General features: G+C 60.9%; 1 protein-coding gene across 2 annotated transcripts; it reads right to left on the bottom strand.

Annotated features, from left to right (window-relative positions):
- Positions 1 to 3833: 3833 nt before the first annotated feature.
- On the bottom strand, positions 3834 to 21503 carry LOC101690278 (tripartite motif-containing protein 26). 2 transcript variants are annotated; one of them, XM_004781867.3, is made up of 8 exons: positions 21285 to 21503; positions 9697 to 10183; positions 9486 to 9581; positions 8636 to 8866; positions 7332 to 7354; positions 6838 to 6953; positions 6000 to 6032; positions 3834 to 5622 (listed from the first exon to the last, which is right to left on the bottom strand). In XM_004781867.3, the coding sequence occupies exons 2-8, from the start codon at positions 10132 to 10134 to the stop codon at positions 4940 to 4942; spliced, it is 1620 nt and encodes a 539-aa protein (XP_004781924.1). In that variant the 5' UTR covers positions 10135 to 10183; positions 21285 to 21503; the 3' UTR covers positions 3834 to 4939. The 2 variants fall into 2 exon arrangements, with proteins under 2 accessions (XP_004781924.1, XP_004781925.1); XM_004781868.3 differs by lacking the exon at positions 21285 to 21503 and adding an exon at positions 20434 to 20720.
- Positions 21504 to 24104: the final 2601 nt, after the last annotated feature.

Consider the following 24104-nt stretch of genomic DNA (forward strand, 5'->3'; position numbering starts at 1 on the left):
AAAAATAACATACTGGGCAGTGATAGTGAAGGGAAAGTCGATGTAACTGTATCAGTGTCAGAGAAGACCTATTTCAATGCAAGAAGTATTATTAGTATTATTAGGTGGAAAAACAGAGATAGTACATTTTGGTAAAAGGAACAATTTATCTGGAAACCATAACAATTCTAAGCTCTCATACATCTAACAATTTATGATCAGTTCCAAAAAGAACAGAACAGCAGATTTTAAAAGATTTTTCTTTCAGTCACTGATACTCAAAGACATAGAAAATGATTAGGATCTAGAATAATGGAGCCACAAAATAAGATTCTTCTAATAAAGATAGAGCATATTTGAATAACAAAATATAATTCATCCAACGATTATACAAAGAACCCCGAACTTAAGGGTAAACATAGTCTTTTTAAAAAAGATTTTATCTAATTATTTGAGACAGAGAGTGAGCACAAGTGGGGAGAAGGGTCAGCGGGAGAAGCAGGTGCTCCGCTGAGCAGGGAGCCCGGTGTGGGGCTCCATCCCAGGACCCTGGGGATCAGGATCTGAGCCCCTGGGGGCCCCTGATTTTTCTCTGTCACACCCCTTGGGAGACTACCTGAGTCATCCCCAGCTTATCCCCCCGTACTACAGTCAAGGGCCTGGAATTTCACGCCAACAGCTCAAGCCAGGTGTTGAGGGCCTCCTGCGGCCATTCCTGGAAACGCGCGGGTCCCAGGCCCGCCCCAGCTTGCAGCGGCAGCCTCACCCCTTCCTCGCCTTCTCTCCGCACCACCCCCACCCCAGCCCAGAGCTGTTTTTCTACCAGCAGGGGTGACTGAGCCCAGCTTAGCGGAGGGACTGTTTACAAAGATGCCTGCGGGGTTCAGCAAACCGCCCGGGGACGGTGAAGCACCCCTGGGGGCGAGGTGGGGAGTCCCAGGTCAGCACAGCTCCATGACCACTCGGGCGGCCCCCACCCCCACCAGCTCTAGAGGGTCATCTGGGCCGCGCCGGGCCTCTTCCCGACTGGCTGCCGCTCGCGTCTCTGCCAGCTCCTCCTTGGCCCGTGGACAGACGCCGGAGCGCCCAGGGGTCAGCACGGCGCCCTTAGTGTCGATCTCCACACCTGCCCCAGGGCCTTAGCTGGCCCCTGTGTACTTCTGACTGCCAAGTCTCTGGCGTGGCCCCGACTCTGACAGCCCTTCACCCGGGAGAGCTCTCCATCCGGCTGCCGACAGACCTCTCAGAAGCAACGCCAGTGAGACCCAAGCCGGACTCCCCAAGCAGGCCCAGCTGTCGTGTGGCTGCCCTCGCCTGAATCCCAGACCTGAGGCCGTTGGCCTAATGGCATATCGCGTGTGCGCAGCCTCACATGCGCCCCTTCAAAAAGCAACCATAGTGTTTTAGGTCCATGATGCTTATTTTCCAACATATGGTATGTTTGTATTTGCTGTGCTCAGTTTATTTATTTTTAAAGATTTGTTACTTTATTTGAGAGAGAGCGTGAGCGTGGGGAGGGGCAGAGGGAGAAGCAGATGCCCGCTGAGCGCGGAGCCCCCGTAGGGATGGGTCCCACGACTCCGGGGTCACCACCTGAGCCGAGACCAAGAGTTCACTGCTCAGCCGCTGGGGCCCCCAGGCGCCCCTCACTGCTTAATACTTGTCTGTGCCTCTCGTGGGACGAGCTCCCTGAAGGAAGGGAGCACCCCACGAAGAACGGTGTCGGGGGTGTAGGAGGGGCAGCACGCGTGCCGTCTGAGCAGCTCCCTAGCCCCAGACCCGGCGGTGTGGTGCCCGCGGCCAGCATGGTCCGCCTGTGCCAACCCCTCCCCTGCTGCAGACATGCAGTGACCCCTCCCAGCCTGTCCCTGCCTGTCCCCCTGCCCGTGCGATCCTAGACAGCGGACACCGGCTCAGCACCCATCACCGTCCTCTTCCAGGTCTCTGCCCGCCGCCCTCCAGGTCCCGGCCTGGAAACGTCCTCGCCTACCCCGGCCTCTCGGAAAACCAGTGCAGGAGCCACACGAAGGCCAGAGACGGCAGAGAAAATGAAGGAGGCGCCAACTGTCAAGAAATAACTCGGCAAACAATGAATTTTGGAACACACACACACCAACAAAAATAAAATTAAATTAAATTAAAAAAAAAAAAAAAGGAAAAAACTTAGCAATGTTTCCCTGAACCGAAAGGCCCTGAACTTGCAGATACTTAACACCTCGAAACAGCAACTTACGCGCCCCATCAGGAAGCCACCGGCTTAGGAGAAGGAAGTCCGCGAAGAAGAGGAAAACACAGGATGAGAAACAGGAAAGCCCAGCCCACGGGGCTGTGCGCAGACGGAGGGTGGCGGGAGGCGGGAGACGGGACCGAACACCGACCCCAGCAGCCGACGACCGGGCGAGATGGGACAGAACACCGACCCCAGCAGCCGACGACCGGGCGAGATGGGACAGAACACCGACCCCAGCAGCCGACGACCGGGCGAGACGGGACAGAACACCGACCCCAGCAGCCGACGACCGGGCGCTGACGGAGGCGGACAGCCAGTGAACACGCCGGGCTCCGGTTAGTAATGCGGACGTAGGGAATGAAGCCATAGGGGAGAGAAAGGCCGTTGCTCCGTCCAGGAAGAGCAGGCTGTCCCCGCAGACCCATGTGCACAGGACTTGGTAAACTGCGCTCAGGCGTGGCCACCGGGCAGGACAGGTGTGCACCCCATGAGTAAGCCAGGTCCAGAGCTAGAGCCCCCGCTGCCGGGGGATGGAGGACAGTCCCACACCAATGCTGCATCGAGGAAATCGCCCAGCACGGAGCGCCCTGGGGAGAGCAGGGGGCTGCTCTTTTCTCCCCCGTGATAAATGCTACGTGGATCTGACCACACGTGCCGGTGAAGGTCCCATAAAAAATACTTAAAAATATGATTATAAAAAATAAAAATGTCCAAAAGAATCTAGATAAGTTCCATGTGGCACCTTTCTGTCCTCACGTGGTGGCATCATGTGCGTGTTCTCAGGGTTTTGCTGTTGCATGCGGATACCTCGTCGTCTACGCTTTATTCTGGAAGTTTCACGCTCAGGAAACTCGTCAAACCAGGATCTGCAAGCATTCCTGTATTGTTCAAATGCAAATGTCCCCTATTTAATAACCAGGAGCTTTTAATTATACAGCGATCACCTTAAAGTTTTTCAGAAATTTCATTATGTAAAAATTCTTTCCAAGAAAGGATAAGCGGCATTTTGAGAATTCTGAAATCTTCCCATAAATAAAAGATTAGGGAGCATAATTTCAGGAAACGATTCACATCGATCAACAAAATAAATGTAAATTTTCAAGAATATGCTAGTGATTATTGTCTGGCAGGATTCGAATGCAGATTAACTGACCTCATTATATTAATATCGTGTCTTATTTCTAAATAGGGACACATTTTGCGTATCTGTATTTAGAAAGAAAAGCAAAAAGAACAAACGAAAAATATAAAGGGGGAAGAGTCATAAACGAGATCTTCCATTTCTGTGTTGAAGACGACAAGTAGAAAACCAGCAGAGAGCAGACAGGAGACGGCCGGGGGGCTGCGTGGGTCAGAGGGCACTGGGGGCGCCTCCTTCGGGTAGGGCACCGTGCATTTTCCTCGGAAAGATTCTGGGTGTGCCACAGAATGTCGCCGTGTCATGGGCCGTCCTGGGCTGTGCGGATGCTGGGTGAAGAGCACAGGGCTGGTGCGGCGGGACAGGGAGACGTGGGGGCTGCTGTCTGGGGCAGCGGCGGGTCCCAGGAGGGACCCCAGGCCACTGCCGTTCATGCAACCACTCTGGAGCCACACAAAGTTTATAATAAAGTAAATGAACCCAGTCTGCTCATTGCACAAGTCTTTATTGAGCACCTGCTGTGTGCCCAGCCCTGCGGGAGGTGCATGGGGGTACAAAACTAGAGGCAGAAATAGCAGGGACCTTGCCAGGTGATGTGGGGGCCGAGGTGCCGGGGCCTGGGACGCTGCTGCCAGGCCTGGGACGGGTGCACACACAGGCTGTGCGTGTCCGGCTGGAGCAGGAGCGTGCGAGCGCCATGAGGCCGCGGTCCAGCCCTCACCCTACACGAAGGCGAGCTCCGGGAGCCCTGCTGGCGTCCTCTCCTCTCCCCACTGCCCCGTCGCAGGACAGAGGGGCCTGCAGAGTCATCCGGACTAAGTTTCCACTGTGCAGGGGGCACGGGCCGGGGCTTCCAAGGGAGGGCTGGCCTGGACGGGCGTCTGCCTGGTGACCTCAGATGACCCACCAAGAGCAGTGTTCCGGACTCCCGTCACCATCTCCCAAAGCCTCACCCTCAGGTCATTTACTGATCGCTGACCACACACAAGGCCTCAGAGCCACGTGCATCCAGATCCCTCCCCCAAGCAGCTCCGGGGGTCCTAGGTCAGACGCTCGACCCTGGTCTCAGAGCATCGAGGCGCCGGCTCCAGGCTGGGCGACTCCGCGGCACCTCGGAAGCTTGTTCAAACCGCCTGGAAACCGTGGTGGGCTTCTGCTCTGCTCGCGTGGGGGACGCTGCGTTGGGGGCAGGGAAGGCTGGCAGCGGAGAGGATGTGGGCAAGGGGGACGCCGGGCACAGCAGGCGGCCTCGGTGCGGTCACCTGTGCTCCCCCAGGGGACGCCAGCACGGCACGCCAGACTGGGCGACGGAAGGCTGTCTCCTCTCTGGTTCAACAGAGTGTGTGCAGAGCTGGGCCGAGGCCGCAGAGGGCTCTCACGGACTCTGGGGTCAGACGTCCGCACAGGGACCCCCAGGGGCTGGGGGACGAGTCCGAAGGCGGCTGTGTGGACGGAGCGGCGGCGCTGAGTGAGCCTCGAGGGGCCAGAGCCACGGGGCGGTGGCTGGGAGTGCACCTGCTCCGGGTGCCGCGGCCAGACACCCCCTCCCCGTCACGGTCCTGGAATCCCCGAGAAGGGAAGCAGCGGTGGGCTCAGGGTCGCAGCAGGAGGCGAGTCCCAGGCCACTTGAGCCACAGGAACGGGACCAGGCGCCGTGTGAAGGTAGCGGTGAAGGTGTAGATGAGTTCTTGTGACTCTGCGTTGGTAAATGTCACAGTGCCGCCTTCATAATCCAGGGCGATGCCCACCCGCCGGGGCCGCAGGGCTGGGAAGAGCTCAGCCTCGGGGTCCGTGTTGGCCCAGATGCCCGCGGAGGAGAGGCGCAGCGCCCACACCCCGTCCTCCGGCCGCAGGGACAGGTCCCCCTTCCTCTTCACAGAGTCTCTGGCCACCCCCACCATGCAGCTTTCGAGGACCTCCTCCTCCTCTTCCTCCTCCTCCTCTTCCTCCCCTAACGACTCCTCGTCCTCATCTGTCTCCCAGTCCTCGTACCCGTCCCCGTAGCCGGCCTCCTCTTCCTCCTCCTCCTCCTCCTCGCCCTCCTCCTCCTCCTCGCCCTCCTCCTCCTCCTCGGACCAGCCCTCCCGGTCCACCTCCACTTCCCAGTACACCTTGCCCCAGGTGAAGCCCTTCCTGCCCAGCACCCCCGGCTCACAGTCGAACTGCTGGGGGTGCAGGTAAGCGCTCTGGTAGAGGCTGCTGTAGGTCACACACTTCCAGTCCTCCGACAGCTGCAGGTACCCGCTCGCCGACTGCGGGTCCAGCGTGACACTGACTGTGGGGACAACGGAACAGAAGTGCGGTCACTGGGGGCCCCGCAGGGCTGCCACAGCCTACAAGCAAGGGCTGTGCAGTGCACAACCTGACAGCACGGCACAGAGGGAGCGCAATGCGGGGTCGGCAGCAGAGACGGCCTCGGAACAGAAGCCACGCGGTCAGGCGGAGGAGAACATTGTGCAGACGAGGGTCAGGCAGTCAAGCACGGACTTCTGTTGCAGACCAGAGGCCCGGCGCGGGGTACAGACTTGCTGCTGGGAAATCTCAGCCGCGTAAGAGAAAGGACTCCCTGGGGCAGCAGGGGACAGTCAAGAGTCTCTGTGGGGACGGAGATCCTCACGGGAGGGGAACTGGGAATGGCCCTTGGACACTCACCTGTCTTATATTCCAAGTCTCTTAGCAGCTTCCCTGGGGAGGAGAAAAGGACAGGAATGACCCCCTCGCCCAGAAAAACTATGGGCCCGTTTTCTGCTCAGACAGGACTGATTTCCAGATGGGGCCTCCCTGCCTGACCCCAAGAAGAAAACAGAAAACAACCAGGAGACGCAAGAGTGAGGCCAAAGATGACAGTAAGGACGCGGCCCCTCCTCTGATGCAGAGCCCCAGCTCCAACGCCCACCCCAGCGCACCCCGGCCCCCAGCCAGGCCCGACACCCACCCCAGCGCACCCCGGCCCCCAGTGCACCCCGACTCCCACCCCAGCGCACCCCGGCCCCCAGCCAGGCCCGACCCCCACCCCAGCGCACCCCGGCCCCCACCCCAGCGCACCCCAGCCCCAGCACACCCCGACCCCCACCCCAGCGCACCCTGACCCACACCCCCGACCCCACCCCAGCGCACCCCGGCCCCACCCCGCGGCCCCCAGCGCACCCTGACACCCCCACCCCAGCGCACCCCGTCCCCCAGCGCACCCTGACCCCCACCCCAGCGACCCCGGCCCCCACCCCAGCGCACCCCCCCCCCCACCCCAGCCACCCCAGCCCCAGCACACCCCGACCCCCCACCCCAGCGCACCGCAGCCCCCGGCCCCCACCCCCAGTCCCCAGCACACCCCGACCCCCACCCCAGCGCACCCGGCCCCCACCCCAGCGCAGCCCGGCCCCCACCCCAGCGCACCCCGGCCCCCACCCCAGCGCCCAGCCCCCACCCCAGCGCACCCCGGCCCCCACCCCAGCGCACCCCGGCCCCCACCCCAGCGCACCCTGACGCCCACCTTGGAACTCTCTCAGGCCTCGCTGCAGGGACTGCAGTTTCTCGGAGAACTCTCCCGTCTTCTTCTTAACCGCCCGAGCAATGGGCTTCCCGATCCAGAACTTCTTCCGCGGGTACCTGGGAAGGCGACAGGCGGACGCGCCACTCAGCTCTCCTTGCGCTTCTCCCGTTCCCGTTCCCCCATGAAGCGGGAAGGACAGGTACGACCGTCCCCCATCAGCGGAGAAACACGGGCACAGAAACACGGAGTGAACAGCCGCCGGCTGGGCCGGGACGCGAGCATCCGGAACACTCTGTCTGCGAGCATGTCTCTGCCCTCATGTCCGTCTCCTCTCAGACCCCGGCGGAGCCCTGGCTGCTTCAGAGAGCAAGTCTCCAGGTCCCAGCCCTGTTCCAGCTAACCCTAACCCTAACCGAGGTGGGACCCGTTTGTTCCAAGAGTCCCATGGAGGGGGCGTGGGGGGGCGGTGCCTCATGGAAAGGAAGCTCTATTACCTGTTCACGAAGTCCCTGGTGTCCTGGAGGGGAAGAAAGCACAAGCATCAGCCCAGTGGCCTCAGACCCCACTCACAGAGGTGCCACAGCGCTGGGAGCCAGGGGTGCACAGTGAACAGAAGGCTGTGGGCCCTTCCTCCCGCCCTGTGCCCTCGCCCCATCCCGGCACCTGTGCCCCGGGTGCGCCTTCCATCTGAGCGGCGTCGGAGGCTCCCCTGGCCCCTGCGGCTCCCTCGGGTGGAGCGGGAGGGGCTCCCGTCGGGATGTCAGCCCCCAGCAGCACCGCAGCCAGTCTCTCTCTGCCCCCCACACAACCGCACGTGATGGGGAACGGGGGGCTGCCCCTCCCCGGGGGCAGAGAACGGGGCAGGAAGAGACCTAATCCCCGTCTGATGGAGGAATTTGTGGAAAATGCCAGAGACGCATTTTAGACCAAATGAGGGACAAGAACAAGGGGCCCAGGAGTGGAGCTGGGGCTGGGCTCCTGACCTGCCTGGCCGCTGGGCCCGCGCGAGTTCTTCTCATACTGGGCACTGGGCCCGTGCGAGTTCTTCTCATACTGGGCCCTCACCCCCCGCCAGTCCCAATCCGCGAGCCAGAATGCTCAGGGAGGGGCAGCAGGCGGCTCCCCTGAGGGTCCTGGAGAGCCTGCCACGCTGTGTCTCCTGAGGCCAGGCTGCTGGCCAGGACAGCATCTTCCTGGAGGAGGTGGGGGGCTCCACTGCTGACCTGCCCGGCCACCACAGCCTCCTCCTGGCCCGCAGGGGGAAGGTCCAGGGAGGCTCCAGGAGGAAGGCGGCACGGTGCTGTTTCCACTCTAGTTCAAGGCGCTCCCCCTTGGCATCAAAGCTGCCTCCTTCAGGAAGTGTGCCAGGGCACCCGGCCTGCTCTCCATCCCAAAGAAAACCTTGCTCATCTCCTCCAGACCTCCCTGGGAGAAGCCGCCCTCCCTCGGCCACCCCGGCAGCACGGGCTGCCCGTAGCTTCCCCTGCAGGGTGGATGCCAGGGAGCCGTGGTGGTCGTGACGAGGATGGACGGTGTGACGTGAGCACTCCAGCTCTCCCTTCCTCTCCCACGGCACTTTCCAATCCCCTCCAACTGGTTTTTGGTACTTTGCCCTCTGAAGGGACACCATGCAGGTCACATCCTCTTGGGCTCGTGTGACCACGGGAGGAGGCGGGGCAGGTGGGGGTGACTCTCCTGACATTTCAGTAGAGAAAGTCACAGCCTGAGAGGTGGCGGCTCTCCCAGGGTCCCATGTGGGTACAGGGGACAGAGACCGGCCGCCCCGGAGGCATCTCACCTGCAGGAGCTCTGCGGCCGGCTGCTGCGCCTTGGTCTCCAGCTCGGAGATGACCAGCGCCAGCCGGGCCAGCTCCGTGACACCCCTGCTCTTGTACTTCTCGCGGCCCTCCGTCAGCTCCTGCTGCAGCGCCTCCAGCTTCTCCAGCAGGTGCTGCTCCCGCTCCCGCAGGAACTCATGCGCCTGCTTAAACTCGGCCATGACGTTCTGCCGCTGGTCCTGGATCTTCTTCTGCAGGGGTGTGGAGGGGAGACGGGTGACTGCCCTGCCCCAGGTTGGAGAGCCCCGGCGGCATCTCCGGGGGGGCCGCATGAGGCTGGCTCGCACCCCTATCCGTGCACTGTGGGACTTCAGAGCATGGTTGGGCCAGCCTCCCGCTGACACAGACTCCCCTGCAGGAGATGCGGGGCCAGCCCTCGCACCCCATCTCTAATCAAACACGAAGTGCTGTCTCTGCTTCCCAAGTGCGGTAGCCCTGGCTGCAGGACTCAGCACACAGGGTCCCCAGGATGCCCCAGGCCTCCCCACTGTGCTCATCCTACAGCCAGCACCCCCCTCCCAAAGCCCCTGGCTCCCCACCACCTCGGGAGTCCGGTCCCCCCATCTGTAACAGGAAGGGCTTTGCCGGGACCTCCTTGGTCCCCTGCGTACTCTGGCAGTCCCGACAGCTGCTGCCGGATGTGGCCCACGGCTGCAGCGAGTGTCACGTGTGCAGGAGCGCCCGCGCACACCAGACGAGGAAGCCAGCCCGAAGCCCCCCAGCTCAGACCGTCAGGGCTCAGCCTCCACCACGCGGCCCCCCAGCTCCCTCCCACGTGGCCGCGGCCTCAGGCTCTCGCAGCCCACGCACCAGTGCAGTCAGGATATCAGCTTCTCCCTTGGCCTGGGAGCCCTGAATTTTGTCCCGGTCTCTCCTCAGGGTACTCAGGTGGTTCAGGATTTTCTCCTGCGGAAAGACAAGCCATGGGGATGGGCGCGCTGCGGCGGAGCCCCACTGCGGGCCACAAGCGTTGGGGGGGCAGTGCCCGGCCTCGCCCCTGGGTGGGGTGGAGCCGGCTTACCCTGTGGGGCTGGGCGGCCTTCTCCACCAGGACAGCCGTGTGTGGCCTGTGTTCCCGGGACTCGCGGCACATGACGCACAGCAGCTTGCCGTCGTCCTCACAGTAGTAATGCAGCTTCTCCCGGTGCCGCTCGCACAGCCTGGCGTCCGGCGGCTCCCGGGCCGCGTCCCCCGGCTGCCTGTCCTTGTCCACCTTCAGCCGCTCGATGTTCTCCACCAGGCTGGCCAGCTGCCACACCGGCCGGATGTTCTCCTTCTTGAACGGCTTCTTGCAGAGCGGGCAGACGGGGCGGCCCCCCGACGCCGGCCGCACGTCCGTGGTGCAGCTGCGGCAGAACACGTGGCCGCAGTCGATGGTCACGGGGTCCCGCAGGTAGTCGAGGCAGATGGAGCAGGTGACCTCCTCCTCCAGGCTGCGCAGCGGTGCCGACGTGGCCATGGTGCCCTTGGCTGGGAGGGGCCGCGCTGCGCCCACGAAGCTTCTCGTCCTGGGAGACAGACGCAGAGTCAGGAGCAGGCCCAGGGAGGGGCAGGGGCGGCGCGGCACAGAGCGGGTGCAGGGGTGCGGGGAGAGAGCACAGCGTGGCTGGCCCGACCACGCCCCGGGGACCTGCTCTGAGGCACAGCTTATGACAGAGCGAGATCTGGGTTAGCAGGAGACGCGTCACCCACACACCTCCCGCGTCTACACTGCGTGGGGCAGAGCGCAAGCAGCCCCGGGGCTTGTGGGGGCGGGCACCGGAGCCCAGGAGATGCGGAGGCTCTTAGCCCAGACTCCAGAAGCTTGGAGAGTCAGGGACGTGCCCTGGGCTGCGCCGTGGCTTCGGTCTCGTGCCCTTTCCCTGCAGACGCCGTGTGCCGCCGTACACGGCCTGGCCACCCCGCTGTAGGCAGGTGTGGCCCGTGGGGCCGCGCTCCCGGGAAACCAGCGTGGAGGGGACTCCCAGCGGGCAGTCACTGTGGCCTGCGGCTGGGGATCTGACCCTCGGAGGGAGCAGGGCAGCGGCGCAGACCGGACCTCAGCCCTGTGCACCCCCACGGACCTCCGTGCCCGCCGACTCCAGCCCACGTCCTGTCCGAGGAGCTTCCACAGGGCTGGGCGGCCTCCTGCCCCGTCCTGTGTGACCACAGGAACCGCTCTTACGTGCTCTGAGCCTCTCAGTCTGCCCATCATAAAATGCAGACTTGGGGCTTGCCGAGTAGGCTGAGTCCGAGAATCTGCAGGGGAACCAGGGAAGGGGAGCCTCCCACATCTAGCGAGAGCAGGCAGGGACAGAGCAGGGTGGACATGCACCGTGGCAGCAAGAGGGGACCTGCGTTCGAAGCCGCCACAGGGACGGATGTTGCAGTCCCTGGTGGCAGGCGGCACTGGGACCCAAGGAGGGTAGCCAGCGGCTGTGGCGTGAGGGGAGTGCCTGGGGCCACGGGCGAGTCAGTGCTGCCGTGGATTCTGGACACGGTCAGCCCATCACCGAGAGCCCAGGGGCCCTGCACTCCCTTCCCGGCTGCAACACGAGGGAGCTGCAGAGGAACCCCAGCCAGAAATAAAACAGGAGACAGGGTCTGCTTCTGCACGGCAGACGCAGTCCGACAGCTGAGCCGTACAAAGTGCAGGACGGTCCAGCCACGTGGGGTCACCACGCCTCGGACTGGACGCCCTGGCACAGATCTGGAGAGCTCCTGTGCGTGCAGAGCCCATGTGCAGAAACAAAGACCAGGCGGCGTCCAGGATGCTGGCTGGGTGGTAACCAACCCTGGGGACTGCCTGGTGTCTCCCTGTGCTGGGGACGTCATCTGACCCGAGCCGTCAGGCCCGACACAAACAGGGCAGCGGCCGGCGCTGGGGATCCGTGGGCTGGGAACCCTTCACCCAGTGACTGCCGAGCGGCTTGCAGCTGAAAAGCAGAGGCCGTGGGTCTCTGTCCCGGCTGCGGGGCCGGCAGGGTAACTGCTGCGGACACTCGGCCCCAGCTCACTGTCCGCACGAGACCTGCCCTGTCCCATACAGCAGGTGCTCGCAGCCAGGCTCTGTGCCAACCCCGCATCACCGCAATCCCAGGGGCACGACGTACCAACCGGTCAGGCTACAGAAGCACGCGGCGCATCGGTGTAGCAGGCATGATGGCGCTCGCAGCACACCGCCCTGCAGCCCTCTTCATTATCAGAGGCTGGCCCGACCACGAGGGAGATCAGGGGACATGTCCCTGCTGCCGATGGCCCCCGTGGATGGCCTGCCATGGAACCTTGGTAACGCAGAAGTCCGGCGATCACCAAAGCCCTGCCCAAGCCCACAGCGCTCACAGGTGCACAACCCGGCATCTGCTTCCCCAAAGGGCATCACGGGGAGACAGGATATCCCCTTTGAAGTCATCCTGCCCAAACTGGCCTGATGGGACCTCACCGAGCCTTTGGGCATGCCTTCTGATTTACAGAAAACAGAAGGGACAGGGAGCTGAGCCCCAGCACATCCCGAGGAAACAGACACATCCAGAATACGGGACATTCCAGAGGACCCTGGCCCAGCCATGTCGGGGGCGCTGGGGTGCTGTTGGCCACGTGTTGGATCTCGGTTTGGTCTCAGGTCGTGACCTCAGGGTGGTGAGATGGGGCGCGCGTCGGGCTCTACGCGGAGTGCAGAGTCTGCTGGTCTCCCTCTCGCTCTGGCCCTCCCCACTCAGTGCACTCTCGCCAATAAATAAATATATAAATCTTAAGAAAAAGTGAATGTCACAAAAAAGAAAAAAAAAAAAAGAATTGTTCTTGACTTAAAAAGACCAAAAGAGGAAAAACAGCCAAAGGCAAACACCTTGACTAGATCCTGTTTTGTTTCGTGTTAAGAAGCCATAAAGATAGTTTTGGGACAACGAGAAAGAGGCGGACAGAAGGCCGGGCACTACGGGGCTGCTCCTAACTTCTGCTGCGGTTTACGGAAGGCGTGAGGGGGACATCCCAGGTGGGTGACACATGCTGCCACCTCCGGAGCTGGGGACAGCGGCTTTGCGCGGCTCAGCAGAACGACACACGGGAACCTTGTGAGCACAGGGCTACGGTTTTCTGTCGTCCTGAAAGGAAGGTGTATGAGGCTGCGCAGGCAGTTAAGACGTTAAAGGTCGCCGGTGGCGATCAGGGTGCTGCCGCGGGCAGAGGCCCAGTGCTCCGTCTGCACAGGGCAGTGGCTTCCGGGGAGCTGAACAGGCGCTTGTGCAGAGCGGCCGGCGGCCAGCACTTCCCGCGTGGTCCGCCGCTGCAGTCCACGGACGGAGCCCACGGACGGAGCCCGCGGACGGAGCCCGCAGACGGAGCCCACGGACGGAGCCCACGGACGGAGCCCACGGACGGAGCCCACGGACGGAGCCCGCGGCAGCTTCTGCTCGCACACAAGGCTGAGGTCCCGCAAGGCAGGGCCGCGTGACCTGCACGCACTCAGACCGCCTCGGCTGCCATGCGCACGTCTCCCGTTACTCAGCGCTCACGAAGCTCTCCTGAGAACACAGAGGCTCGGTGAGGGCTGGCGGTGGCCCAGGGGCACAGCTTGGGGTGGGGGGCCTCATGGCAAGGCTGACCCAGCCCGTGGGACACCAGGAAGCTCAGATGGGGCCGTGTGTGTGGACGCATTTCTCAAGCTGGGCAGTGTGGGCTGGCCAGTGCAGACGCTGGACACAGGGGTTCCAGGGAGTCTGCTCCTCACCCCACATTCAGAGCCAGCAAAACACCGACCCCCAGTACCTCCCCTACATTCTGCCCTCTCTACCACTTCACGCTTCTGGAACATTCTATCTCTCAGGCTTCCAGAGCTGGGGGCGGCCGTCACGCCAAGCTCCATGCCTGGAGCTGGGGCAGACAGGAACCACAGAAAGCCAGAGCTGGAAAAAGCCTCCACAACGGCCACGCCTACCCAGACCCCTGTCCCCAGATGAGAATTCAGAAGGCTGGGGTCATCCATGGGGGCGCTCGTGGCAGAGGCCACGCATCCCCACTCCGGCGTGGCCAGCTCTTCCGTCCCTTCTAGAAGCCAGAGGCTGGGTGCGAACTGGAGGCAGGCAGAGCTGGAAACACCCCTCCCTGTCTGGGTGGGCGGTCCCTCCCCCCCTCCCCTCCTCACTGTTCTCTGACCTCAGAAAGGCCCCTCAGTCCACGGCGACAGGTGGGCCAGGCGGGCCAGGTGCAGGCAGCACACTGGAGGCTGCGGGACCCGGCACGACTCCTGCCGAAGAGAATGGCGGGGAGCCGCTGGATGGGAAGGAGGCTGCAGTCGGAGTCGCGCCTCACACGCCTCGCCCCACCCCTGCGCCGGCCCTGCAGCCGCAGAACTGGTCAGAGCTCCCGCCCTTGTTTCTTCACAGCTGCCAACTTCTGCTCTGGACCCGAACTCTCCTTCCGTCTTCCGTGGCTCCTGCTGCCCCGCACCAGTCCCCCCAGGATGCCCTGGGAAGCGCCCAGGAGACACCCAGCCCAGATGCAGTCTTCGCCGCTCGGAGGAGAGAGCGGATGGGCCGTGGTTTGCACCCTGGCCTCCAGGGCTGCTCCTCGTGCCCTCCCTCGGGGGTCTGACAGGAGCCCCGCCTTTCCCATCATCAGAGCACGTAGCTGAGGGCTCCATCCCTGTGGGAAACCCACCCGGGGCTCCTGGGGCCCCAGGTGAAGCCCCATTGCTTTTTTTTTTTCCTTTTAGATTTTATTTATTTGACAGAGAGACAGCGAGAGAGGGAACCCAAGCAGGGGGAGCAGGAGAGGGAGGCGCAGGCTCCCCGCTGAGCAGGGAGCCCGATGCGGTGAAGCCCCATTTCAACGAGCAAACTCCCCTCGAAGTCAATGCCTGTGACACCTCTTCCAAACCTCGAGAGGATAGAATTCGGATTCCGGATGAGCGGCCACAGTGCGGCGGATGACGTCACAGGGCCCCTCAGAGTCTACAGCCGTGGCTATGGGCCTGGCGCTGGGTGGCCTCAGGGGACACAGGCCCCTGGACAGTGCCTTCCTGAGGTCATGGGTGGGTGACGGTTCTCCCCAGGGCCGGGGTCAGCGTGCTCTTGATCCCCGGGGCCAGGATGAGATGCGCTCTGAACGGCGGGAACCGCTCCAGGGCTCAGCGGGGCATGGGACGGGCCTCAGGGTGCCAAGGAGGAGCTCTCGGGGGCAGAGCTCCTCCAAGAGTTCACAGATTTGTGCTGGAGACCTACTATGTGCTGGGCACTGGGGACACCACACAGGGCAAAATCCCTGCCCTCCCAGAGCCCCCAGCACACTGTCCTACGGCCAGGTGAGACTGGGGGTTGGGACTGGGGCTGATGGTGGGGGCCACAAACCCCGAGGATTTCCCAACAAACGTATGGCTCCCAAGGATTACTTATGGCTCTGGCCTCCACTGCTCAGCGTGCCAGCCCCCAAGGCCGGCCTTCAGCAGAGCCCCCAGCACACTGTCCTACGGCCGGGTGAGACTCTGGGGGTTGGGACTGGGGCTGATGGTGGGGGCCACAAACCCCGAGGATTTCCCAACAAACGTATGGCTCCCAAGGATTACTTATGGCTCCGGCCTCCGCTGCTCAGCGTGCCAGCCCCCAAGGCCGGCCTTCAGCTCTCCAAACACACCCCTCCCTGTGCTCAAACATCCCTGTGTCCTGCATGGCCACCCCAGGGAAACCCCTCCGAGGCTCTCTGCGGCTCCAGGGGCAAAGTCACATCTCCCTCCAGCCTCTGCGACGCCCAGCCCTGGTCTGCAGGCTCATTTCCCGCTATTCCCCCCCAGACCTGACCCCACGGCCAAACCAAACCCCTCTCCAGGCCCCGGAAGGTGCCACGCTCCCCTGCCCAAGCCTCCCTGCCACATGAGCCATCCGAAAGGGCTGCCCCCTCACCCCCAGGGAGCCCCACTCCTGGCCCAGCCCGCAGTATCTGCTGAAAGCCACCCCCCTCATCGGATCCTTCCTGAGGGACAAGCAGAGGCCACATGCTCTGCCCCCACACTGCCCTTGTGCACGTCTCAGCAGGGGCGAGGCCAGGCTCATCAGGACCCTCCGGTTTCTCGGCAGCTCTCCCTATCCCGTGTGGACGCGGACGTGTCTGCCTTACCCGCAGGAGGCAGCCGTCCTCCCCACCTGCCCCTCCCGTCTGACCGGAAGCTCCACGACGCGGCACAGACAGCCGCACTGCCCGGTGCCCCGAGCGGCAAGAACAGCAGGCCTGGGAGATGCGGGGCAGGGGCGTGCGGGACCATGCCCGTCACTCCCTCCCGTCTACACCGCACCGTGCGTTCGTCAAGCACACTTTAGGCTCCCTGGTACAGACGTGATCGCAGTGCATTTGTCTGCAGGGGTGCGCAGAAACACCACGTTGTGCGGCTCACTCACGGGGACGGAGCTCCCTCTGTTCATTTTCACTGCTTTCCGACGTGACTCTACCTTGGAGATACTGGCGGCTCGGTCCCAGACCAGCACAACGGAGTGAATACTGCCACAGGGCCAGCCAGGAGCACACACAAAAGCTGTGTTTACGCTCTGTGGCAGTGCACAAAGTGCACAGTCGTGTCAGAGCTAAAGACAGACCTTGATTACGAAATGACTCATTCCAAGAACTGCTGTCACCTAAGCGTTAGTCACAGGAGCCCACGAGATCACAGTAACAACTACGTTAACTATACTAGCGACGCACAGTCTGAGAAATCGGAGATATCCTGAGACACACAGACACAGAGCCAGAAACGGCAGCTGCAAACTGGGTTCGACAGACGTGCCCGCTGCAGGGTCGCCACGAACCCCTGTCCGTACCATACACGGCGTCTGTGGCACGCACGAAGATGAAGTGTGCCCGCGGGCCCCTTCTCCCGGCCCCCTGACCGTTTCCTGTTTGGGACAATGGCAAACACCGTTCTGTGAAGGTCCGTACACGTGTCCTGGGACACACAAGCAAGCAGATGCATCCTTGACCCAGTCGGGCCACCCTGTTCCCACACTGACTGTAGCAGTGTGCGTTCCAAGTGGCAGGCCACGGGCGCTCATGCTGCCTCACGGCCTTGCCAGCGCCTGCTGCTGTGGGCGTCGACGCGGGTGCGTCTCCAGGAGGGAAAGGGAATCCGCGGTGTGTGCATGTACGTGTTGAATGCTGAGGGAAGGGAGGGGGACACAGTGGGAAGGACAGGGCAGCTGGGGCAGAGCCCTGCAGCAGACGACAGCAGGCCAGCAGGACGGCACCGTGCTCCCCGCTCCCAGCAGTCGCCCTGCAGGCGCTTTACCTTCAGGGAGGGGTCTGCCCGGCTTCCACACGCCCTTCCCTTGCTAACATTGCTCCCTTGGAGCAGGTTCTTCCCCCACAGCTCCCCCTCGGCTCACGGTGGAGCAAGGGAATGGGTCTACACCTGCCTGACCTCGGGGCTTGCTTCAGAGGCGAGGCTACGACTCGAGTCTGCCAGTCACAAGGAGTCCTTGCTGAGACGAGAAAGATTTCGAGAGGCAACATCAGCACGGTTTGAAGCTACAAGAGCAGTTCTGCAAAGCAGAGGGCCAGCCCGTTGGAGAAGGAAGCCAACCCGGAGAGGAAGCAGAAGAAACCGGATCCTCAGGGCACCTCTTAAAACCCTCCTCGGGCTGCGTGCGCCTGGAGCTGGATCGACCCTTGACCTGTGCCACTGCTCGAGGCAGTAAATGGCCTTTCTGTTCAGCCGCGTGCACCCGGGAGTCACCTGACCCAAAAAGGGAATCCTGCCTGATACAGCACAGGACGTTATTGAAGGTGACTGGGCTGAAATACACAAAGAATTTGTGCCCCCCCCCCCAAAAATATCTGCCCCTTTCTCTACACAAAGATAGACACCCGGTGGCGGCTCCCCCTCCCGCCCCACAGGTGGAATGCAACCAGCCAGGGCTTGCCAGATGCCCCAGCCGCTCTTGGCGCTCGGGCCCCATCCGCAGCTCCGGGGACACGATCAGAATCTTCTTCCGTCCCTGGCTGTTACTCTAACCAAAGCTGACAAGGAGGACTCCCCACTGAAACCCCGTTTTCACCCAGCGGCCACGACTCAGCTGTGCAGCCTGGGGCCCTGTTCTTGACCTTTGCACAGCTCCACAGGACCGGAAGAGGTGGGGGTGGGGGGGCACCTAGGCCATGTGCAGGCAGACCAAAGTCAGTGCGCGGCGAGCACACGAGCGTTGTGTGCAGCCTAACGTCACGGCCGACATCACTACACACAGATGGAATCTGTGGGTCAGGCACCCTCTGTGCTGGTTTCCACAATCTGGCCATCAGGCAGGACAGGGCCAGCTTATCAGACGAGTTCTTTCAAGATCATCAGTGGAGCCTGGAACTCACCATCTGCAGGTTAGTGAGACGGAGATGCTCGACCACTCACTCACTTCCTGCAGCGAGGAGGGATCTGAGAACTGGCAAGGGGGTACACTTCTCATCGAACGTAAGATACCCACACACTGCACTGCAGCCTCTCCGAAACGTGATCCGTAGCATATCCTAACTGAACTGGGGGGACGCGTTTTCCACGTGGAGCATGTATAACCCGACCGCCTCTTAGATCTGGTGCAGTGCAGCCTGTCTCCTACCAGGCGCCGTGAACACACCGCTCTCCTCTTGGCCCTCTCCCCCTTCCGTCCTAGCCGTGGCCAGCAATGCACCACAGGGCCCACACAGCCCCCACGATCTAACACAGCTCCTTCTCTAGGGCCTCCACTCCCCACGCCCTGTGCCTGCACATGGTCTCTGTCCCAGCACATCGTGGACGGCTGGAATCAGACACCACCCGTGTGAGGCCCCCATGCCCATCCCACCTTCCAGCTGAACGGCTCCCCCCACCCTGGGAGGCTCCCGCAGCTCTGCAAGTGCCACGGGTCATTACAGTACTACCAGCAGCTGACGCGGCTACCCACCTCCCCCGGCCAGAGGGTGAACTCAGGCACCATTCCTCGCCGGTCCCTATCCCCAGGACCTGGCACAGACGTGCTCCATGCCTCCAGAACCCCCACCCCCACCAGGCTTCCCTTGGCCCCTTCAGAATCTTGCTTCTGCAGAAGGCCCACTCTGATTAGACGTTCTTGACCACAAACATTTCCCGGATCTCCCCCTGCCTCCCTCCACACACACTGTTTTGGGGAGAAGGTCAACGTTTCATGTGTACCGATCTGGTGAGCTGTACTTCCTCCTGGCTAACAGTCCAGTTAAGCCTTTGTTTTCCAAAGCCACTGTCTTTCCATTCTGATCCCGAGGCCCAAGTCTGGAGTCACCTCAAGAAACCTCAGTTCGGACCATGGACTTCCTCTGCGGCTCGCGATGCGTTCTGGGGTGGTCTGACACCAGCCTGTCCCTCCCTTGCAGGAAAGAGACGGCTAAGATATCACCTTCTCCTGGGCCTCCGCTTCCTGACTTACCTCTCAAGGAGGGGAAGAACAGTCTTGTCAAGTTCATCACACTGACGTTCATGGGACGCCCCCCAGTCAAAGTGCTTTCAACAGTAAAAAGCTCTATAAAACTACACGCTGGGAAGGCCACAGGAGCCAACTTGGAAGAGCCCCCGGGAACCAAAGCCACAACAACTGGAGCAACAAAATTAAGGATTGGATTATACCCGAAAGTACAAAATAAACACCCACGAGTCCGTGCTGGTGCTAATGGGTTGAAGAAGTTAATAAGGACAAGAGAGATGATTTGCCGTGCAAACAGTTCCAAACCCTGGGTGTAGCTACTTGTCCTCGAGGAGGAGGAGCGCACCGGCCCCTCCTCGGGTGTGGGCTGCACAGTCACTTCTTTGCAAAGAGTACAGTGTGAAATGGCGGGGGGGGGGGGGGGGGGGGCGCGAGATAGAGTAACTTGACAGCCGAGAAACCTGCTAAACACTTTCTCAGGTGATCACAACCAACATCAAGTCTTAAATCGTGTGGACAGTATGTACCCTTGACGCCAGGTCATCAACAGGGCAACCCACCTCAGTAGCCTTCCAATAAGCGAGAGCCGGGTCTCAGGAGAAAAACATCCAATTCCAGTAACGGGCACCCTACACTCCACCAGCATTTCTCAAAACTGTCAAGATCACCCCACAGCCAAGCAGAGCCTCACCAGACATGACAACCAAGTGCAACCTGGTAACATGGCGGGATCACCCCACAGAACAGGTGCTTAGGTGGACACGTGGTCAGTCGGGAGAAGGACAGACTTGGGCCAATAACTGATCAATACCGGTTCATTAACTGTAACAAATGCATCATGAGAACGTAAGATGTTAATCAAGGGGGGAAAGGTCTGGGATATGTGGGAACCCTACTATCTTTGCAATTTCTTTTATGAGCTTAGAGTTGTTCTAAACAAATCTATTCAGAAAAAAAAATGCACTTTGGGGAAGAAAACCCATAAAGCCTGTTTGTTCAAAGAGCTGCTGCTTCTAAACTTGGGGGAGGCTGGGGCAGTGTCCCCGCACGATCTGCAGCAGGCATGACCGGATGCCATTCCCCCATCCTCGCGGTGGGGTCAGGATCCAGGGTGCAGAGGGAAGCCGGACCTTCCTCGAGAGCCAAGTGGGGACAGATAGTGAGGGGGGGCGCTCGCGGCCGGCGGAGGGAGCTGGTGCACGGCTCCGAGCACAGGGGCCCACCTGCCTTACTGCACAACCTCCACCCCCCGCCCCGCCCGGGGCCCCGGGCACCTGCTGGCGCTCGGGGCGGAGGCCGGCCCGGGCCCAGCGCGCGCGCCGCGGCAGATCGCCCCCCACCTCGCCCCCGACCCCGCGTCGGCTTCCCCGACTCACCGCACCGCCGCGCTCCCGGCCGCGAACACCGACCTGGGGGGCCTCCCGGCTCTCCCGCCGCGGCCGGTTCCGGGTCGCGTCCCCACCGCGCGGCCTCCGGGATCCGCCGAGCGCGGCTCCGAGATTTCTCCCCGGATCAGCGCCCGGATTGGCTCCTGCCTAACACCGCCTCCCAATGGGAGCGCGAGTCTCCTCTACGTCACCATCACCGGGCAAATCCGGGGGCCTCTGAAGGGGGCGGGGCGACGAGGGCCGGAGCGCACGGACCTGCGAGCGGGCGGAGCCGGGGTGCGCGGGAGCCGCAGCGGGGGTGGGGCGGGCAGGGCGCGCTCCCGGGGCGCGGGAGAGGGGCGCCGTGCCGAGGCCCAGCTGAGCCGGAACCCCAGCCCTCCCCCTGCGCGCGCTCCGGGCCGCAGCGGGGCTCCGCGGCCGAGCGGGTCTCGCCGCAGGCCGGGCATTAACTGGGACTCCCTGCCCCCAACCTGGCCTAATTTTGCTTCCTGAACCCGGAAGGCCTTTACCAAGCACGTCCTTAAAGGGGGTTTTTTACAAAAATCAGCTCCCCTTTTCGAGGCGTCCGCGATGCGCGAGGAGCTGTACCCAAAACACCTTTCCGCAGGGCAGCACGACTGTCCCCACTGCACAGAAGGGACAAGCGAGGCTCCAGGCGCTGGCGGCCCGGACCCGCTCGGTGCAGCTGTCTCCCTCCCGGTGGCTGGGGCCGGGGTGCCCCGAGCCCTCGCGGCGGCGGGGGGGCTTTCCTGGGGCTCCGGCGCATCCCCCGCACCCCGCACCCCCGGGCTGCGCGGGGTCGGGGCGGCGGGGAAAGGGTCACCGCGCCAGCCACCTACCTGCTCCCGCCCGGAAGGCTGGTCGCGAGGTCCCGGAGTGGGCGCGGGTCGGCCGTCTCGCGGGGGGAAAGAGGGTGGCTCTCAGGGTCCCAAACCCTAGAACCTGCCCGGGACCCGCCCCTCGCGCGGGGTGGGGCAGGAGTTTGAGGCGAAAGCACCGGCTTTCTAGGGTGGCGGTGTGGCGGGTGCCTGTTCCGACCTACGCGCCCTCGGTCTCCGCCCCCGCGCCGGGCCGTCCTCTCGCTCTCGGTCTCCTCCCGGGCGAGGGGTGTGGCCCTCCCCTCCCGGGCGGGACCGGGGCGCGCGGCCTCCCGGGCGGGACCGGGGCGCGCGGGCGCTGGCTGCGGTCAGAGCGCCGGCTCCGCTGGGCGCCGCCGGGACGACGGCGGCTGGGTTCGGCCACGGATCTGCCCCCGCGCGTCCCTGGGACCCGCAGCCCCACTCAGAGGCCGTTCGGGGATCGCCCCGCCGGAGAGGCCCGGTGCCCTGCTTGCGACAGTCGGTCTCTTCCCCGCACACTTGCAGCCAGGAGGCCCCGCGCATCGCTCGCGGGGTCCCAGCTCCGGACGCGGCTGCCCGCTTCTTGCGGGTCGGCTCAACCCGCATCTCGGAGGGCCTTCCATCGCCGCGCCAGGCCCCGTCGGGCAGCGTCTCTTTCACTGGCTGTGTGCGCGGGCTGTCCTTCATTCACCCATTTCACTTTTATTTATTTAAATCTGATTAATTAATATATAATTAGTCTCAGAGGTAGAGATCAGTGATTCGTCAGTTGCGGACAACACCCAGCGCTCATCACACCACGTGCCCTCCTTCGTACCCGCCCCTCCTGCAACCCTCAGTTTGCTTCCAGTGATAGACTCCCTCTCTGGTTTCTCTTATGTTATTGTCCCCTCGCTTCCCCTGTGATCCTTTGTTTTGTTTCTTAAATTCCACTTATCGCTGAGATCATATGATATCTCTCTCGGATGGACATTTTGCTTAGCATAATGCCCTCTAGTTCCATCTGTGTCAATGCAAATGGTGAGTATTCATCCCTTCTGGTGCCTGAATAATATTCCATTGTGTATATGAACCACATCTTTTAAAAAAATTAACATAAAATGTATTATGTGTTTCAGGGGTACAGGTCTGTGAATCATCAGTTGACACATTTCACAGCACTCAGCATAGCACATACCCTCCCCAGTGTCCATCACCCAACCACCCTCTCCCTACTCCATAACCCCCAGCAACCCTCACTTTGTTTCCTGAGATTAAGAGTCTCCTATGATTTGTCTCCTTTCCCAGTCCCATCCTGTTTCATTTTTTCCCTCCCTACCCCCCCCCCAGGACATCCCGGGTCTGCCTCTCAAATTCCTCATTTCAGAGAGATCATGTGATAGTTGTCTTTCTCTGATTGGCTTATTTTGCTTAGCATAATAATTTCTAGTTCCATCCATGGCATTGCAAATGGCAGGACTTTGTTTTTTTTTTTTTTTTTTTTTTTTAAAGATTTACTTATTTATTTGACAGAGAGAGAGCACAAGTAGGCAGAGAGGCAGGCAGAGAGAGAGGGGAAGCAGGTTCTCTGCTGAGCAGAGTCCAATGTGGGACTTGATCCCAGGACCCTGAGACCGTGACCTGAGCCGAAGGCAGAGGCTTAACCCACTAAGCCACCCAGGTGCCCCAGGACTTTGTTTTTTTGATGACTGCATAGTATTCCATTATCTATTTATACCACCTCTTCTTTATCCATTCATCTGTTGATGGGCATCTAGGTTCTTTCCAAAGTTTGACTATTGTGGACATTGCTGCTATAAACATTTGGGTGCACATGCCCCTTCGGATCACTACGTTTGTATCTTTAGGGTAAATACCCAGTAGTGTGATTGCTGGGTCATAGGGTAGCTCTATTTTCAACTTCTTGAGGAACCTCCATGCTGTTTTCCAGAGTGGCTGCACCAGCTTGCATTCCCACCAACAGTGTAGGAGGGTTCCCCTTTCTCCGCATCCTCGCCAGCATCTGTCATTTCCTGACTTGTTGATTTTAGCCATTCTGACTGGGGTGAAGTAGTATCACATTGTGGTTTTGATTTGTATTTCCCTGATGCCGAGTGATATGGAGCACTTTCTCATGTGTCTGTTGGCCATCTGGATGTCTTCTTTGCAGAAATGTCTGTTTGTGTCCTCTGCCCATTTCTTGATTGGATTACTTGTTCTTTCTGTGTTGAGTTTGCTAAGCTCTTTCTAGATTTTGGATACTAGCCCTCTATCTGATATGTCATTTGCAAATATCTTCTCCCATTCTGTCAGTTGTCTTTTGGTTTTGTTGACTGTTTCCTTTGCTGTGCAGAAGCTTTTGATCTTGACGAAGTCCCAATAGTTCATTTTTGCCCTTGCTTCCCTTGCCTATGGCGGTGTTTCTAAGAAGAAGTTGTTGCAGCTGAGGTCGAAAAGGTTGCTGTGTGTGTTCTTCTCAAGAAATTTGATGGATTTCTGTCTCACATGGAGGTTCTTCATTTACTTTGAGTCTATTTTTGTGTGTGGTGTAAGGAAATGGTCCAGTTTCATTCTTCTGCATGTGGCTGTCCAATTTTCCCCACACCATTTGTTGAAGAGACTTGTTTTTATTTTTTCCATTGGATATTCTTTCCTGCTTTGTTGCAGATTAGTTGACCATAGAGTTGAGGGTATATTTCTGGGCTCTCTGTTCTGTTCCATTGATCTATGGGTCTGTTTTTGTTCCAGTACCATACAGTCTTGATGATTACAACTTTGTAATAGAGCTTGAAGTCTGGAATTGTGAAGCCACCAATTTTGGTTTTCTTTTTCAACATTCCC

This window comes from Mustela putorius, unplaced genomic scaffold, assembly GCF_011764305.1.
Source record: "Mustela putorius furo isolate JIRA1106 unplaced genomic scaffold, ASM1176430v1.1 tig00537295_pilon_pilon_pilon, whole genome shotgun sequence".
Taxonomy (NCBI): Eukaryota; Metazoa; Chordata; class Mammalia; order Carnivora; family Mustelidae; genus Mustela; species Mustela putorius.